The sequence below is a fragment of the Pararge aegeria genome, chromosome 10 (assembly GCF_905163445.1).
Source record: "Pararge aegeria chromosome 10, ilParAegt1.1, whole genome shotgun sequence".
Classification (NCBI taxonomy): domain Eukaryota; kingdom Metazoa; phylum Arthropoda; class Insecta; order Lepidoptera; family Nymphalidae; genus Pararge; species Pararge aegeria.
Genome location: NC_053189.1, coordinates 4,603,748 through 4,624,088, shown reverse-complemented (window position 1 = coordinate 4,624,088; position 20,341 = coordinate 4,603,748). Strand labels below are relative to the sequence as shown.

Sequence of the window (20,341 nt, the reverse complement as noted above, 5' to 3'; positions counted from 1 at the left end):
ATATAATGTGCTTATAAATTACCTACTAGACCAAACCAAATATTTACCAGTCTGTTTGTCTGTCAGCCCTCAGCCCGCACAAAGAGCAGTCTTTTATCCTGGCTAATCTTTTAGTCCAACAGTCCTGGGCCAGCGTGGTGGACTACGGCCTTAACCTCTTCTCATTGTGAGAGAAGACCCGTGCCCTGTAGTAGGTTGGTAATGAGTCGATAAGATCAATCTTCGGAATGGGCTATCTTTTTTTAACAACGCATTGCGTGTACTTATTTAGGCTACTATTAACCGCAGGCAAGACTTATTAGATTATTTAACTACATAAGAAGAAGTCGCTGAAAGGATTGTTTTAGTTTGCCTGGTACCACGAAATACTGAAAAGTTGAAGTTCTAGACGGAAGATTTCCCATGTAACTCATACGTAGTATAAAATATTACAAATGTAATTAGAGTGTAGTTTCTAACTTGTTGATAAAATGTTAAGTTATGTCGATATATCATGTTCTTCAAAATGGCAAATACAAATATTGTCTATTTTTGGTACTTCAATTGTTTTTTTTTATATGTAAAGCGTTTTCCTGAAAATCTTCTGAATGATGTTTGGTAGGTATATATTATATAATTCATTTTAATTTGGACCCATCATCGCGAATATAACCATCGTTATATTTTTTGTTGTTGAAATTTTGTTTGTTTTGAATAACTTTTATTTGAAACTGTTTAACTGTTACATCAAAACATAGCACAGGTAATTTTCCTCCAAATTACCTCCACTATTACCCTATTAACGAGAATAGTTGGAGTTACCCCCTAATCCTATACTTCGCTGTTACGTTGGGCTCTGCTATGAATTTTATGTTAATTTTATTGTTATTTACTTAGCGGAGCTAGTTTTATGTACTAACTTTGTTCATTTACACTCCGCCAGTCTGTTTGTGTTCCAACGTCCTATGACCACCAAACTAGGGTCAATAAATATGTATCTACAAAAGATTCGTGGTATTTATCACTATTTTTATCTTTTTTTATCTCAGCTCACGCAATAGTTACGTATATTTTACATCTATCAGATTTTTCCTATCAGGTTTTTAAAGCATTTTGTTTCTTGATATCCCGTCTACCGTCAGACCTAAATAGTCTGAAGATTTAAGGTTTCTTTCATAAATTTTATGTAAATATAGGTTGTTATATATAATAATATATATGTATAGATATATATATCTGTTAATCTTTATATATACATGTTGACTTACACTAATTGGTTTAATGCAGTAGTAATACGGTTAGTTTCAATCAAATTAGGCTTACGTATGCCTGCATTAGATACTAAGATAATCCTCTTAACTGTATAAGTAAAAATCTATAGAACCAAGCCAAATTGTAGAACCAGGGCATGCATCCAGAATATGCACTAAGCGGGCAGATGAATGTATGAATACACTTTTATTGCACACCACAAAAACAAAAGAAAACTATAACAAAACAACTTATAAAATTTGGCAGCCTCATCGCTTAGCAGCAGATGATATAAAAAAAAAAATATACTTTTTTTACTTCTGAGAATTAGATTATTTTTATTATTCAATATACAGAACATTACATACACTTATAAATAAATTAACCTATGGACCAAAATAAAACTAAATTAAATTCAAAACGTCTTCGAAACTACCGTAGAGTGGCATAACTAATTCTTTGGGCAAGGTTATAGCCAGCTCTAGGATCACTGGTACTCATTAACGCTTTTTGGACAATTTTGTGAAAAGAGCTCGGGCCACGGTCCCAAAACCTCTACTCTGAAAGGCATAAAAATTAAACTGTTGTCAAAGTTTTCATGTTTCCGCCTCTTGTCAGCTCGGCGCTGGTAGCAGCCGCAACCACCATTGCGACCTTCCCAACCTCCACAGAAAGAGCGTCATACCATCGGGTCTCTTGCCATTGCTCCGTGCCAAACCAATGGGTTCTAATACTACTTATTCATTTATTCATTTTGGTAATCAATCTGTAAATGTAGATAGAAATATATATATAGACTAGCTGTCCCGGCTAACTTTGTAACGCGGATAATTTTTTTTTTTTATGAATGTTGTATTTTAAACTTACTATCTTATTCCTAAAGTATAGGAATCCAAAAAATCTAATATCACAAAAATTGGTCCAGCCGTTCTTGAGTTATAAATGGTGTAACTAACACAACTTTCTTTTATATATATATAAATATATATACATATTTTTAAAAGAAAGTTGTATAAATATATATATATATTTTTTTTATTTTCTTACTAAGAGTTACCCTTTGGATACACATGCTAGTAATTTATGATGCTGTCTCTGATGATAGTGGGCTAATCTATTCTGGATATGGCGGTCGGCAGTAGCTAGCAACGGCCGAAGCCTCGCACCAGATCAAATCAAAGAAAATTCAAAATTTATAAATTCCTGAATAGCCCCCGTCGGATCGATCCCGGAATCTGAAACCCTGTACTTGTAAGACCTTGCCATTCACCAATTCACCAGTGAACCAGGTAGTCAAAAATTATATTCATGAGCAGCGACATTTGTAACAATTTCAAACGTTTTCATTTGTCGAAAGTGTTTTTCGTAATTGTACAAGTAAAATAATTGTACTAATTGCGAGAGGCGGCGATTAAATATAAAATTTGTCAGAGCTAAAGGTTCTACGGAATAGGCCTGCTAGAGGTGCTATTAGTGTTAATGAAAAGGGACGTCGCGATTAATTTACGCTGCTACCTTTCATTTATATGTCCGGTTTCGTTCCGGAAGATGTTAATAGAATAGTGAATCGTGAAGCTTAACAACCAAAACTTTCAGAGGTAATTTAAAGGTTTAAATAGTTTATTTTAAAGGTAAAATTTATCACTTGATTAAACCAGTGGCGTGCATAGAAGGGTATGCAGATGATATAAAATTGAATAAAATCTATTATACGCGAAATACTTGACGGTAGGATTTTTACAACTTCTTCTCCCAATGCCTAACCTTTATTTTTTTTTTTATTATTTGGTAACTATAACCCATCTACATCTTAAGTTTTAAATCTTGTACCGGAGATTCTTTTTATTTTATATCCTGTGCATACCCTGTGTATAACCTCTATGGACGCAACTGGATTAAACCCAATGCATTATTAATAGCCTACGGTTTAAGAGCCTCTCCAAATGGGAGGGTTGCCCATAATCTCCAAGGCTGGTGATTGCAGTAGACACTAGTAGGCACAGAGGACGCTACTGCCCATTCATATAATACCTTCGAAACCCGCAGAAAGAGGAGAGGTGGAGAAAACTATTTTGTATATGCTAAATTTCTTAAATATCGGTAAAGATTTATCCTCATTGTATTTTGCTTAGTGACATCCCACTGCTGGGCATACACTCCCACATTAACTCACCACGTTGCAACAATGTGGGTTGGCGAGCTATTTATTTAAATTTTTAACTTCATGTTACTTTTTTTTAGTACCCGTGCACAAAAACTCAAAGATTTTATTAAATGCATATTAAACTTATGCTTTGTCTAATACTGTGATAACTTTGACCTTGCACGCCCATAAAGTTTCGTTTTACTATCTGGTAAAATACATAATAAATAAAGTCGTACTTCATTGAAGGGTACTGCCACCTTAGAGAATATAACGCATAAAGAACAATTATGGACTGTCGAAATTGGTTTTGAAATAAAATAAATCGAAAATTCAATCAACACAATTATTGCATACCTATTATTATTATTTTTTGTAAATATTAGTTATCTACAAATTACTTCACACGCAAATATTTGTCAAAAAAAAACTATTACCTACATATTAAATTATGTTAGTTTCAAAATTTGAAACTATTACATACATCGGAATGTTTTTATGAAAACAAATATTCAAAAAATAAAATACACTTGAATTGGCAACCTTTTGTTCAGTCGGTTGCAAATCTGAACTCGTAACAACATCAAATGCACATATTCATTGATCTGATCTGAGCACGAGGAGGGCACACAATAAAATTAGGTAACGCATGCCATATTGTCAAGTCATGTCATAGCTAACATTCAATTTCTAGACTACACTATTTTTAAATACAACGTTGATAACTGTTATAATTTTAACTTCAGATTAAATAATATTCATTAATAATAAAAAATATTATTTACTAACTTTGACGAAGCATAGGTAACCTCTTTGATGTTTATCGAATTTCAAACCATAATATTATATATTGGATAGAAACAGGGGTTACTTTGCGGAAATCTTTGTGGAATTGATTGTACTTGCCAATATTATCGTAACAAAACTAACAATACATCTGTGTCTAAGGAAATTGTTAAAGCTAACTAACTAATTAGTGAATTAGACAAATATTCTGTTCAATTTGAATGCATCGATCTGTAAAAGCTTTATATTAAGAAATAATATTTGAAGTCTATTAGCTCAGTGGTCAGGAATTGGGCTTCACTTACGGGGCGCCGAGTTCGAATCCCAGCACGAACCTCTAACTTTCTAAGTTATGTATGTTTGAAGCAATTAAAATATCATCGAAAACATCGTGAGGAAACTTGCATGCCTGAGAGTTCATCATAATATTCTCAAAGGCATGTGGGACCCACCAATCTGCACTGGGTCAGCTTGGTGGACTACGACCCGAACCCTTCTCACGACGATCATGGCGGTGCTTTGTTATAACCAATGTGTTCATTTAATTAACTAACCGCGAGAAAAACTTTTTTACCGGGAAGCCTACTAAAAGGGTTGCTGCGGAAAAATTGAGGGTACCCCCAGCGGTTCCATATTATTGTTGGATTCATACTAGGCTTAACAATGTATCGCTTAATATAAAGCTGTAATAACTATATAAACGTATTTTCGTCTTCAGCATCCCGTTCGGGGGGACCGAGATCGATACCGACAAGAACCTCTAACTTTTCGGAGTTATGTGCGTTTTAAGCCATCAAATATCGCTTACCTTAGAGGTGAAAGAAAACATATCTGAACATACGTAAAGAAACCTGCATGCCTGGGATTCCTCCATCATGTTCTCAAAAGCGTGTGATGTCTACTAAACTGCACTTGTCCAGCGTTGTGGACTTCGGAGGAAGTATCGGCGCCTTTTAGTGGGCCGGTGATAGGTATACAATTAAAACGAACCGATGCTGAAATTTAAAACGGCTTAAGTAACAGCAATGAAAAATGAAATGAAATGAAACAATCCCTCCTCTCGTCAAAATTGTAAACGATAATAAACGGTTGTAAACGGTTTTTATATTTTGTATTGTTTACAGGTAGCAGTAGCGATCGAAGAAAGGCGCTGGTGGTACCCACGTGCAGCTCTTCAGCTACGTGTGCTGGCTCCGACTGACTCCTTGATGTGTTTAATCGGCGCACGCGCACCGCCCGACACGCGTTTTGATGTTCATCAGACGTAAGTTATAGGTTTCTTATATCTGAGACTAAACAAAATTTATCATTTATTTTTTTACTTATTTTTAAATTTATTTATTTTACATCTTGTTAGTTCAGCAGGGCCACTTACACTAACTATGTAGAACTATATAATGAATGAAATATGACATTGAACATTATAAAAGACATGTTATTAGATATTGATTGATACACCTTAGAATTTAGAAACAATATTCTTCGAGCGCCTTAGATGAAAGTACTAACAAATTTTTTTTTTTAATTCCAACCCTAAAGAAGTTACATACGGAAAGAAAGTTTCTATGTAAATCTGTCATTTTTCAAGCTATAACATGTTTGAAACTTGGTATTTTCATCTTGAGTTGTTATGGTTTCACGCATTTCATATTTGTTAGGAAACACTTATCAATCAATGTGAGAGCGCATTTTGGTACTGATTAATGACAGGCTCTCGTGCGAGGTAGGGCATGATTCACAGCAAGCTGATACCAGATCAATAAATTATACAGCTTCCGGGTTTACCTGCTAATAGCGTTATATGTTTTAGATAATATATCTCACTAAATGTTAGTGGTGTTAGCGAAGAATGCTATTAACATTATTGCTCAATCCATACGTCCATACCAATGTTATTAATACAAACGTGTGTTTATTTGTTGTTACCTTACGCCCATACTAAGGAACCAAAAGACCTGATTTTTGGTCTAGAGTTACTTGCAAATAGGTAGGGTAACATAAGCTACTATAAACCCAGGAAACAAAGGGATTTCCATGGGATTAGTAAACAACAGGTTTCAGGTCTGTTGTTAAGATATATTTGCGTATATCGCACCAGAAAAGGTTGTATCTGTTACATTACTATTACATTTAGTAGGTATTATTTTGATAATTAAGTTTCGTTATCTAAGTTACATAAGGGATGATAATGCTGGCAAATCCTTTTTGGATGCCAAATAATTTATTTATTTATTTAATTAACATATAGCATATACATGTAAAAACTTCACAAATTATTAAGATTTATAATATTCATAGGTTATAGTTATAAGATACATATAAAAAAAAAAATATTAAAATAAAAAATTATAAAAAAACCGTAATTGACCGCAGACAAAGACGCGTTCAATGGCTAATTTGCTATATCGAGGAAAAATAAATACTTTAATACGAAATGCGACACAGATCAGGTATTTTATATTTAATTTCCAATATTACATTGCACATAAATAATGGGTAGGTTTGAGTAAATCGTTACATATATTCTTCCAAAATCCCACAATATTTAAGTTCCTTACAATTGAAATCAATTTCATCCAAAAATAGATAAGTACCTTCTTAATTCAATCTTTTATCTGAAGATTATGGATGAGATTATATAAATGAGAACGTGAGTCTAACTCTGTTTCTTGTTCGGAATCTCAAATTTTGACAACTCTATTAAATTTGACAGATTATCATAGTTCCAAGGTTAACTTGATAAGTTACAATAGTGACTCTGAATCTAGATTGAATAGCAGTGAACCTAAAACAACCCCTTGTTTTACCGTTGTACTGGGAAAGTAAACAACAACATCGTATAGAAAAGAAAAGCATCAACATTCCAAAAGTATATTGTTCTTTCTTTCACAAAGAACTCGAGCTGAAATTAAAATACAATTTATAATACAGTCGGTTTGTCAGAACTCAATTTACCCGGATATTGCTATTATCCCATTCGTCTCGGGGCACGCCTGATCGAACTCCTTTTATGTTATTGACAATAGACTTATTGCGGCAAACGTGTGTCATATAAAGATAGCGCAACACTTATAAACTGAAGTGTTTCACTTAGAACTTTATGGCGTAAAAACGGTTCCTCGCGTAGAGCTTCTGAAAAGTTTCCCATACAAACTCCTTTCCGCTTTACTCTCTACACATGAAGTCGACTCGCCTGCCTGTGCTCATAACCCATAGGTACCCGACAAACCCACGTTTGTCTGATTCCTAAGAGTTCGGCCATCAAATGCAATCATTGTTTTAAGTTTACAAATGTAGTTACGCCTTCAATTCACTACCATTCACACATTCTCTATGTAACATTCATATCAAAATCACCATTTAAAGACCTATTTCGAATTTGGTTTACTTTGACATTTCCTGAGGTTAACGCTTTCTAACTGATAAACTTTTACCCCAATTAAACCACATTGGGGATTTTTTTTATACAATCCATAAACAGATGTTTATAGGTATTCAACTATTTTAAATGTAAATCTCAATACCAATTTTCTTTGAAAGAACTTGAAATATGATGGACTTTTAAACAAACTTTCAACCCCTGTTTAAACCCCTTGGGAGTGAAAATTGAAAAGTGATATGAAGCCTACAGCAATACAACGTGTAACTGAATTTAAAGAAATTGGAAATTAAAAAAAACAAAATTTGCATAAATCTCATATACATATGAGATTTTTTTCAGTACTAACCATGGCAGTAGTTTACTCAAAAACTATTAACTTTTCGGTTCCACAGATAAGTTTCTGAGACAATAAATAATGTGCCTTGCAAACCTGTGAAGTAATATTTCGGTTTTCATTAACACGTTGTATATAGCCTTCCTTAAGAATTGAACTTTTATTAAATGCAAGATTATTAACAACTAAGCGATAAGCCCGCCTTTTGTATTCCACTGGATCTTTGTTTTTCTTTATTCGCCAATTATTTTGTGTAGTGGTGTGAAAATAAAGAGTTTAATTAAAATAAGATTAATTTTTCACCAGGCCGCCAGAACATGAGGAGCAGCCAGGTCCAGAATTCGTGTCAGCAGGTGTATCGCTCTTCGTAGGTGGTGGGGCCTGCGGTGGTGGAGTCCTATACAGACAGAGGAGTGCGCCAACGACCCATACTCCAGCTCATCTGGTACCACCCGCGACGCATGATAGACTTTGGATGTGGAAGTGCTTTAACTATACGTGAGTATCTTAATACTATGTGATGTTTAGGTTTCTCAAGCATTTGCTGAATTTCCTCACTTGCGCGAATAAAACAGGCTAAACTTTAAAATACTTTCTCAAAAATTAACTGGCTATTTTTTTTTTGTTTTTCCACTGTATAAGAGTTTCATAGGCTCTCTTGATTTTGGAGGCAACAGGCTATTCACTCGCGATTCGTGATTATTATTTAACAACTTATACTGGATATTTTAAATTATTAATAATCAACCACAAAGCGAAAATATTAACAAAATATTAATTATGGCAAATGATGCGAAGCGTAAAATGGCGAAGGTTTTTTTTTTCTCGCGCCAATGCAAACCGAAATACTGCTTGTATTAAAAATTTAATTTAATAAAGTGAATATTTTCGTATTTAAAACATAACTCATTAAAAATTTTGAATAACTTATTAAATTAAACTTTATTTATATTATTTTTAAAGTTTTTTAAACCACTTTTATTTCTCTTTGTTGTTATTCAAAAAGTGAATCTGTATTACTCGGTTAAATTAAAAATGGTCCATCTTCATACATATAACTTGCAGTGAGGTACAAACTTAACTTAATCGTGACATCGGGTCTTTCGGGAGCTATGTGCTTTTTAATGCAATTAAAATATATCACTTGATTTAATGGCCAAGGTAAACATCGTGGGGAAACCTGCATGCCTGAGAGTTCTCCATAATATTCTCAAAGGCGTGTGAAGTCTACTTACTCGCACTTGACCAGCATTCTGAGAGGAGACGCATGGTGCCCTGTGGGCTTGTTGTGAGTTTAGAAGACTGACTGACTGACTGACTGACCGACCGACCGACCGACCGACCGACCGACCGACCGACCTATTGACCGACCGACCGACTGACTGACTGACTGACTGATTGATTGACTCATTGACTGACTAACTGACTGATTGACTGATTGACGCACCGACTGACCGACCGACCGACCGACCGACCGGAATGCAACGTGGAAGCGGTCTCTGGAAACACAAATAAAGGCTAACAATTTAACTTGGGTCACGCACAAATCTGTAGCTCGCATCTGGCTTTAAAAAAGTAGACAAGGTCATATGTAGGTATTATATAGTAGTTAATGAACTGTTGTAAAATAAGGGGTATTAAAACACAAGTGTGGGCTTATAGTGTCACATGAGTGTTTTAATACCTTACTATCAACAGATTCATACAAGGCTTTATCTGCTCCCATAATATGAAACCTCCAAAAGATTCGGAAACAGGAAGCTTACTGTTATCATTAACTGCCAGTCCTAGTAACCCAATGTCATCCATTAATGAGTACAGTATTAACTATTAATAGAAATAATTTATTTATTGTAGTAGTAATTATACATTTTGTATAGTGCAATTATTAAAATTCACTGGAATATGATCTTTAATGTAGCAAAGTCCCAATCTCGATGAAGATTACCAATTCACTATTTTTATTTTCCATGGAATTCTAAAATATAATTATAAATATTAAAATGTATTTAAAATATCTGTAGGTGTGCTGTTAACTTAAATCGCATATTTTTTTGTTAATAGCGGGGATTAGAATAACTTCTTTTTCTTTACGGCGCCGTTTATCATCTGGCAAACGTCTGAGTGACAGACTATTTTTTTTTAATTCATACACATAACACGCATCGAGCAGTAAAAAATTGGCTGTATGTTTGAAACTCTTTGCGCAAAAGGGATCGAAAATAAACTTAGGAGTGTTATAATAATTAAATTCATTACAACATTTTGTCATCCGTTTTGATGATTTAATGGTTATTTTGATATTAGGTGTTAATGTTCGCAAGCTCACTGTTTCAGAATCTTTAATAAAGGAATTAAAGCATGAGAGCAGATAAACTACATAAAGAAGAAGAAGAAGAGAATGACAAATAATCTCCGTAAATCGATCTATTTCTATTGCTTTTTAATTTATTTTACGCACCAGCTGAGAGAGTATCGGAACTAGATAGTAATAACACTTTGTAAATTTAATAATAAAATAAATAAAACAGGCCAAGCTGCTTCCATAAATCTATTATATGCCACCTCGTATGTAGGTTGTAAGTTATGCGCTACCGAATGACAAAGTGCATCGTCCGACCCAGGAATGTTTTCATCGGAGCAAATGTTGGAGGAAATGAAAAAGCCGCGTGACGGCTGATGGAATTATAGTCCATTGGAGAGTTGCTAAACTTATACAGCCAACTAGATACGGCAAAGAGAAAAAATACCCTCGTTTTTATTATGATATTTTCGTTATGAATGAGTCCTCATCATTATACGCAGCAATGTCTGTAAGCTTTGATTCGACGGCTTAAGTTATGTGCTAATATAATAGTTTTTGCTCTAACCAGATTGCTATTTTAATAGTTTTGAATGATAATGTGAGATGGTGATAAAAACAACCGGCTAAGTTTGTCGTGGGTTTATTTTTAGACCAGGGCGCGTTTGGAACTCTCGTAGCTTTAGTTTTAAGTTGACGGATTTAGTTATCGCCTTCAACTCACTTCTTTGTCATATTTTACATGTAATGTACGCATCAAAAGTGCCTATTTGAATAATATCTCTTTGACTTTGACTTTTGAAATTAATATAAATTCAGTCTGATTTCAACGCCTTTGTATTTCACTATGAAACCGTGTAGATTGGTAATTTTATGTACGAAATATTCACTATGCTTCACAGAAAATAACATGAATTTGATATTGTTTCGGGGCGAAGGGGGACTGGTATATGATGCTTGTAGAACAAACAGTCCATATTACTGAATCCGATTGGGCATGAGTTATGGGTGGCCATATTGGTCACGCATGTCGGCCCTGCCACAACATCATAATCACCCGCAGTTTATTTATTGCTGGGCACCGGCCTTGTCTCTTAGGAGAGACGGTTCTAGTCGAAACCATGAGAGTTTGTGTATAGATAATAGGTGTATTCTATCTATACAACATTTGGCCTATCTTTCCCAGAAAAGCAAGTGGGAAACATTCCAGTGTTATATAAGGAAAATATTGTGTAATTTATACACGACTTCACAGCTTAATTCTAAGTGATATTTTGCATTATAGAGATGGGCAGAGGGAAGGGAAGAAATGCCGTCAAATGTGGTTAAACTTATTCACGTGGTTACCAAATGTTATTTAATCGTTGTATTGACAGACATAGTGGATGGACTATATCAGACCTGAAGCACGATAAACCCAGATCACCAGACGCGTGGATCAATTTGAAACGGGACATGTAGAAATAATTCGATGACTCAACAAATCAAACAAGGATTTAATATAGTAAAAAAATACACATTGAATGTGAGAAAACATGTACCGAATTTGGTAAACAACAAATAAAATATTATATTATTTATCACAATAGTTTTCAAAATAAATATTAAATATACTCTTTAACTCACTGACGTGTATGTGTGTGTGTGTGTGTGTGTCGTGCCGCGTCGCGCGAACTCGCTCATGTCGAATGGGTTCGAAAGCCCCGAATGGGTTGTTCGACACTAGTTCGAGGAAAATTTACGTGAAATTCAGCTGTCAATTACAACGAACAGCCGACAATGAACTTTATTCACGATACTTTAAATTCTTATTTGCCTTACAGCTTTATAAAATGAAATGTCTACCAAGGTGCGGCAGAAACTCCGTACCTCCAGCCATCAATCATGTCCAACCAATAAACCATAATCGTCCAAATCAATAACTACTTGTTAATTAAAATTCAACATAATAAACACTCATAACCGCCATGCAAAATGAAACCAGTGATGCAATAGCTAGCCAAAAAAGCATTTTCAGTATTGCATTCATTAATTCCGCAATGTCAGTTAAACCCATCAAATTGGTTTGCGGATATTGTTTTTCGATAAAATCATTTCATTGTTCACTTTAATTATCATACAGTAACTGGTCCGAGCTTGTAACACGCATGTACGATATTAACGTAATATCATGTCGAACAATTTGCATGATCCCTTAATTGAGCTAGGGGTTACTTGATATAAGAATTAAACATTAAACTATTACGGTAGTTTAATACAATAAATCACTATTCCAAATGGGCCTACTTCAAAGTCAAAGTCAAATATTCTTTATTCAAATAGTCATATACCTACTCGTAGATGGCACTTTTGATGCGTACATTACATGTTAAATATGACATAGAAGTGAGTTGATGGCGATAACTACGAGAGTTCCAAACGCGCCCTAGTCTAAGAAGAAGCCCACACCTTGAATCCCAACTTGGTTAATGCAATAATTTTGAGCTTTTTCAGAGACATCTCCAAGATATTAACTGGTAGTTTATTGTGAAATTGTATACAATTTCCTTTAAATCAATAACTTATTTTATGTAGTCTAGTATATTGCACAAGTCAAGACAAGTTTATTTTTGTGTTCAAAATATTGCAGTCACATTTTCTCTTAAATTTAGATATATTTTTGTGAACATACATTTAATTAAATTGATAATTCCTCCAAGTGTAGGTAAAAACACTAATAAAAAATTATAAAATTATAAAAAAAAGCAATGGTGTAGATCGAAACTGCAACGTTTCCTACTAGATGACGCTACGGTCGCTATAAGACTGATGTGAAAGGCATGTACTAATTTTCGGCAGCGACGGTAGGAGAGCCGTAGCTTAATTGGTGAAAGCGCTCAGGCTGCGATTACCCGAGAGTTGCAAGTTCAAATCCTGTCGGTTCCGAAAATTTTTATATCCATTTTAAATTTATAAAATTAAATTTATAAAACATACATTAAATTTTCAAATATGTATTGGCTAAAAACTGTCATTATCTTAACATCTTTAAATTAATCTTTCAATGACTCTCTCGGACCCATCTTATTTACTGACACTTTCTGCCTTACTATAACAATTTATATGAGTGAGATCATCGTCATCTTCATCAAATCAACCCTGCGCAATACAGGGCACGGGTCTCCTCCCACAATGAAAAGGGTTTAGGCCGTAGTCCAGTGCGGACTTCACACGTCTTTGGAACATTATGGAGTACTCTCCGGCATGCAGGTTTCCTTCACCGTTGAAGCAAGTGATATTTTAATTAATTAAAACGCACATAACTTAGAAAAGTCAGAGATGCGTGCTGGAAATAGAACTCAGGCCCCTGAATGTGAAGTCCTAACCACTGGGCTAATAAGTGAGATAATCCCTCAAATCTTGAATCTTTTAATGTAGGCAATAAAATGTGACTGATTTAATGGTGAAGGAAAACTTCGTCTGGAAACCAGCATGCCTTAGAGTTCTCCCTGGTGTTCTCAAAAGCGTGTGAAGTCTACACATCCGCACTTTGGTGGACACCGTGGTGGACAGCAGTCTAAACCCTCCTTCATCTTAGTCATCTTAGTACCCATAATACAAGCAACGCTTACTTTAGCGGTCTAGATGGCGATGTGTTCTTTGTCTTAGTATGTATATTCTGATACCCGCACTACAGAAGACCGGTAATGGATGATTTTAATCGTCAATTCGCAGACTCAAATCTTATAAACGAGAACTTTTAGGCATGGACTTTAAAGCTATAAAGCTAGCACGGTCTACGGGCTTTGTTATTCAACTTCTTAAACATTTCAATAACCAACAACTTACAGTTAACTTATATCTGAATGAAATTTAAATATAGTATATTTTTCAACAGAACTCAACTATCAACTGATGGCGTGACTATCGCAGCGCCTTCTGAAGCTGGGCGTTGGTCTCTGTGGGCTCTCTCGCTATCCAACCGTGGACTAAGATTCTCTGCCCCAAGAACTATAAACGTCTTCCGACCAATACAGCTGGATTTCTCCCTTCCGCCAGCGCTGAAGGTTGGAGAAACTGTGGAGGTCGATGTCAAGATTACCAACAATATTAATAATTGCATGGACGTGAGTATTATTTATTTTTATTAACTTTTATCAAAAACTTACTTTAGCGCGACAGATAAGGTAGGTTATTTCACCAACAAAAGCATTCCCATGCGGTGTTGAATTTAGACAAATGGAAGCTCTTACAAAATATTCCAAAGAAATTTTAAAAAATAATTTTCTAAGTACATGGGGTAAGGATAGGTAATAATTACCAAGAAGAAGAACATACTAAGCGCATTTAGTTATGCAAATGTTTTATTACTTCGAGAAACTTTATTAACTTATTAACGACAGTTAGTATAAATGTTTGAGCAATGGGTTTGAAAAATGTTTGAGTTTCAATCAAACGCATCCCATAACTCTAGATTCTCCATTACGTTTCATCTGATACTTTTGAATCTATTACTGCTTCACAACTTTTATGGTTTGAGGCGTTACAAGCTTTTGACCTCAACTAATACGCACCAAACAACACAAATGAAACAAGAGAACATAATCACATCAATATGACTATTGTGACTTAGAAAAATTTACATTTTAAACTTAAATGAGCGTTCGGGAAACTTCGTGACATCTTTTCTTCCAAAATCCCTCATCACCTGAAGACCAAAGTCTTCGAACAGTGCGTGCCAGTAATCAATTACGGATCTGAGACGTGGTCGCTAACTATGGGCCTCATAAGAAGGCTCAGAGTCACTGAGCGGGCGATGGAAAGAGCTATTTTAGGAATATCTCTACGTGATCAAATCAGAATTGAGAAGATCCGTAGAAGAACTAGAGTTACCGACATAGCTCAACGAGTCTCGAAGCTGAAGTGGCAATGGGCGGGGCACATAGCTCGGAGAACCAACAGACGTTCGGGTTCGTTGGTGTAAGAGTGGCAACCTCGCATTGGTAAGCACAGCGTTGGTCGACCCCCAACCAGGTGGACAGACGACATCAAACGAGTCGCGGGGAGCCGCTGGATACAAGCGGCCCAGAATCCTGGAGTTTGGAACGCCCTTACACCCGTACACCCATAACACCTATGTCCAGCAGTGGACGTCATTTGGTTCATCATCAAATTACGATGATGATGATGAAATGAATGTTCGAGTAACGTTGTCATTTATATTCATTCACAGCTTCCTTAATAAATGTATTTTACATTATTATTTTCGCTATCTGGTATCGCATTTACGAATCAATTTCGTTCACTCCAACTCTCTTATCATTAATACAATTCTAGCTCTTAAACCTTCGACTCTAAGTTCATAACTGCTTGCAGTGCTGATCTAAGGATAATTATTGTTTGGTGTTTCTACGCCACCTTATGTAGGTGTATTTGTTGAACCAAATTGGGTTAGGAATACACAAACTAATTAATATGTGAAGGTGTCAGAGTTATCCAAACCACAATATGAATACGGTTTCAGTAGGTTTAGCATAATATCATGTAGAAGCCAATTAGAAGCAGGATATGAGTCTGTAGCACATAGCTGCCATAAATTATAACAATATCTCTTGAAGGTTTGTGCGTTGTATTAAATAATATATAAGGGGGAAGGACTTGATGGGATAAAGGAAGATATATTATATTTTTCTCCTTAGACCACCGACAGTAATATTATCGTGGTTTGTACCCGTTGAACTATAGTTAAGAAATGTTGATTAACCACGAAATTCTTAGTTTACTATCTTTAATCACTGATACTAATGGTTTAATTATTTTTATATTATTTGGATCGGCTGTACCAGTAAATCCCAGGTTCTTGTTAAAATTTAATGCAATGTTTAAGATTTGACGAATATACTTCCTTAATTGATACCAACGTATGAGATGTATGAATATTAGACTTTATTTTATTTATTTCACTAATGTTTGTTGCCCACGATTATCGTCAGCGTTTATGACAGATTTAACCAATCCCGTACAAACCGTTTATTTTCTCGAGATACAAAGAAACCCGTGCTACTCCAACTAACTCTTTGTCAAAAATCAATTTGATCCATTTCTTAGCAAGGGCGTGAAGGAGGGATTCAAAAACAAACAAAAAACAAACACAAAACAAACACACTTACGCATTTGTAATCCTTACTTATATTAATGCAATACTTAAGATTTGACGAATATACTTCTTCAACTAAAACTAACGTATGCAATCGATGAATATAAAATATGGGTGTATGTTAAATTAATTTTTTCACTATGCTTCTAAACTACGACATTTTTAATCGATTGATCTCACTATATATAAACTATTAGTGTTTTATATTTTTTATAAAATAAGAGATAAAGTTTCGAGCTGTTTTTTAGTTTAGATATTATTTAAATTTCGAGGGCCAGACAGGAAATCAACATCAACTGTAAAATAAATGTTGCTAGCGTATATTTTAAAGCGACAGCAGCTATTTGTTTGCAAACAGCGACGGCCATCGAGTAAATGAGGATTTCCAACGGAAGCCTTTGCCAAATAGTCCGTTAGACACTCCTTTTTGATGTGAACGTACATCCTCTCTCAAACTCCATATTTACATTGCTTGGTATACCATCTCGTATTTAGTGTGGTATTAAAAAGCTGTGATAGCCTAGTGGTTAGGACTTCGGCTTTCGTTTCGGGGTTCCGAGTTCGATCCCCGGCACGCACCTCTAACTTTCGGAGTTATGGGCGTTTGTAATTTATACAATTAAATATCACTTGCTTTGACGGTGAAGTAAAACTTCGCGTGGAAACCTGCACGCCTGAGAATTCTCCATAATTTTCTCAAAGGCGTGTCACGTAGACTTATACTTAGATCTGAAGTGTCCAGCGTGGTGGACTACGGCCAAAACCCTTCTCATTCTGAACCCGTGCCCTCTATTTTACCGGTAATGGGTTGAAATGATGATGTTGATTGATTGTATTGAGTTTCAGAAAATAAGCTCTAACATAAATTAATAGTCATTATCCCTACTAATATAATGTCAATGTAAGTTTGTTTGTTACGCTTTCACGCAAAAGTTGCTTAACCGATCCTCATGAAACTTTGTACACTTATTCTTGGAAGTGTTAGAAGTAATATAGAATAATTTTTATTCTATATTGCAACTTACAATGCGATCCAACTTTTCTTAAAGATGCATATTCTTCTCGGTTGATTTAAATTATGGTTATAATTTTTATTAGTGTTTTTACCTACACTTGGAAGAATTATCAATTTTATGAATTGAAAATGCATATATAAATTTTTCGGGTCCGACAGGATTTGAACCTGCGACTCTATGGCAATCGCGGCCTGAGCGCTTTCTCCAATTAAGCTATGGCTTTCCTACCTTCGATGCCGAAATTAGTATATGCCTTTCACATCAGTCTTATATATTTTTTATATGTATTTTCAATTTGAAAAATTAAATTAAGGTTTATGGTAACGTTAAACTTGGAATCCGCTAAGGAAATAAAAATCTTTATAGTGTTATAATTTTATATATGTATGTGCGAGGGTGTGTTGATATAATGATGATGATGCGTGCATTATTAGAGACAACGAAGCAAAGCTCGCCATGCGTGTTGATGAGATACCAAATATATGGCGAGAATTACCTTTATCATGTAAGCTCACCTTCTAAACATCCACGCGTATCCTCTCGTAAAAAGCAGCACAACTAGAGTGAGGTGTAATAAAACGCTGTTGTAAACCAATTCGCATTATCATTTTTGGAATATCTCTCTCGGGAGGGAGTAAAATTTCGGTAGCTTTATGACAAGCTTTTGAAATAACGTTAACGCAAAGTTTGTTCATAAACCAGTTATTTCTGCTGCTATATCTGTCAGTTTCTAGTTTCAAAATGGACTGTTTAATAGGAATGTTTATGTCCCTAATTCTCTGTTGTATTTATCCTAACTGCATGACTTGGATTTTTATTTTGTTGTATATTATTAAACGGAATAAAGCAGACTAAATTTTTTTTTTTGCAACGTTGTCAAAATCTTTCCATTGCATACTGCATAATTTAAAGTAGTAGGAACTAAAATACATCATAATAAATTCAAATACAATTTTATTTTTTATTTAGACAGGCACTTATGAAGCGTTCATACGTATATGTTTACATATTTGTAAGGGGATGGTGATAACTTCGTTCGCCAGCTTAAACCTAAAGCTACGATGGTTCCAAACGTGCCCTGGTCTGAGAAGAGCCCACAACAAACTTAGTCGGGTAAATTAAACAAATAGGTAGGCCACTCAGCTTTTTTGGGATTCACGAAAGCCCACTCCCGCTTTTCTTAGATGGCTCCCGCATTTCCTGGGCCACATGGCCCTGTGTTAAGGTTAGAATGTAATAAATATTAAGGGCCTTGGACACGTTCCATAAAGAAAAGAATACTTACATTACTGGCGTAGTAACCTGTACCAATAGTATAAATGGATAACTTACACATTTTTTTTTAAATTAGAACGTCTATTATATAAAAGTCAAAAATGATTTTTAAAAATTAAAATATTGTCTCTGTTCTTTTTAATCAATGCTTGTCAGTATCAAAGTACCAACAAAAGCGCTTGAATATCTATCGTTCAATCATACTAAAAACAAATTACGGTTACGATATCTATATTATAGACTGTCCTATCCCAATATTTAAAATGTATTCAGGAGTGTGCGTGCGTTGTGATTTGTTTGGGAACAGCGTCGTCCATCGAATTCCAATAGGGGATTTCCATCGAGATCACATGCCAAATAGAGCGTTAGACAATGTGTCCTGGCGAAGCTGTTTGCAATTCTATTACAGTTACTGCGTTTGGAATACCGTCACCAGAATTAAATGCTGCCAAAAAATATCGAGAGCTGTAAATATTTTCAATAAATTGACTTTTTCAGTATTCCAATACATTTAAAATTCGAACTTGTTTTTCGTATTGGTGGCAATACTTGTATATTTTACATAATGTCATCATCATTATTAATAGCCTATAACGGTCCACTGGTGGACTAAAGGCCTCTCCCAACATAATCACCTCGCTGGGTTTACGGATTGGTGATTGCAGTAAATGGTAGATGAAGAACAGAGGACGCAGCTGTCCGTTCTCTGTTATATTTATTTAGTTGCTTCGTACGACACCCGCGGGAAAAGTAGGGCTGAATTGTATTCTGATTTGCCGTCACCATACGTGGATAGAGTCATAGAACCAATAAAAGTTAGAAATTCTTCTAATTAAATGGATAGTAGACAGTAGCTTCTGAACTTGGTGAAATAAAAATAGACTATTTAATTTTCCATACTGTATTTTCTGGCATCGCTCTTGGGCAATAATAAATGGCAATAATCAATGAATTTATTGCGCACCACAAAAAGTACATAAAAAAAAGAAAAGTATAACAAAACAACGTATACAATTTGGCGGCCTTATCGCTTCATACCGATTTCTTCCAGGCAAACAATGGCGAAGAAAACAAATACAGAAAATAGTTTGGTGGTACACATAAACATATACCCATAAAATATATATATCAATACTTAAATAAATATATATAATATATATAAAAAGACAAATAAATAAATACGTAAATACCAATACAAATATTAAATTATATTACTTAAAAATAACGTAATAAATTAAATATGAAAAATTAAATAATTAAATGAAATCAATTAAGACCCTTTTAATGAAAAGTGGCCATTTATAATTTTGGTAATCTTAACGTTCTTGGTGAAAATACTGTTATAGAAAAACAGAGTAAATCTATTATATATTATACAACTTCTAGCGTAATTGGAACTATGCCTTACTTAATAGATGTTGAGATAACTTCTCAAGCACCTAGTCATTGATTTGTTGTGATCTGGCCCAATTTGGAGATGATATTTTCTAACAATAATCTAATGTAGCTTAAAATAAAACTTGTTTGTTCTTACAACGAGCATTATCCAGTAGACGCATCATCAAAACTTTCGTTAAGAATAAAATGACTTTCCGTAAATTTCGTTTTCGAAATTGCTTTCGAAACTCTCGCAATACACTTAAACAGTTTCTTTTAAAGCATCTAATTAAGTCCAAAGACTTCGTTCATTTGCGAAATGACAAAACGTACACAAAGTTGATAAAAGTTTTAATTTCG

The 20,341-nt window shown here is 34.7% G+C and overlaps 1 protein-coding gene across 1 annotated transcript in view; it reads left to right on the top strand.

Moving 5' to 3' along the window:
- The window catches only part of LOC120626787 (C3 and PZP-like alpha-2-macroglobulin domain-containing protein 8), a 315,655-nt gene that overhangs the window by 270,379 nt on the left and 24,935 nt on the right, over positions 1–20,341 (top strand). The window contains exons 11-13 of the mRNA XM_039894529.1: positions 5,284–5,423; positions 8,182–8,373; positions 14,055–14,283. Of these exons, the coding sequence (XP_039750463.1) occupies positions 5,284–5,423; positions 8,182–8,373; positions 14,055–14,283 (561 nt within the window). The remainder of the gene's footprint in view (positions 1–5,283; positions 5,424–8,181; positions 8,374–14,054; positions 14,284–20,341) is intronic.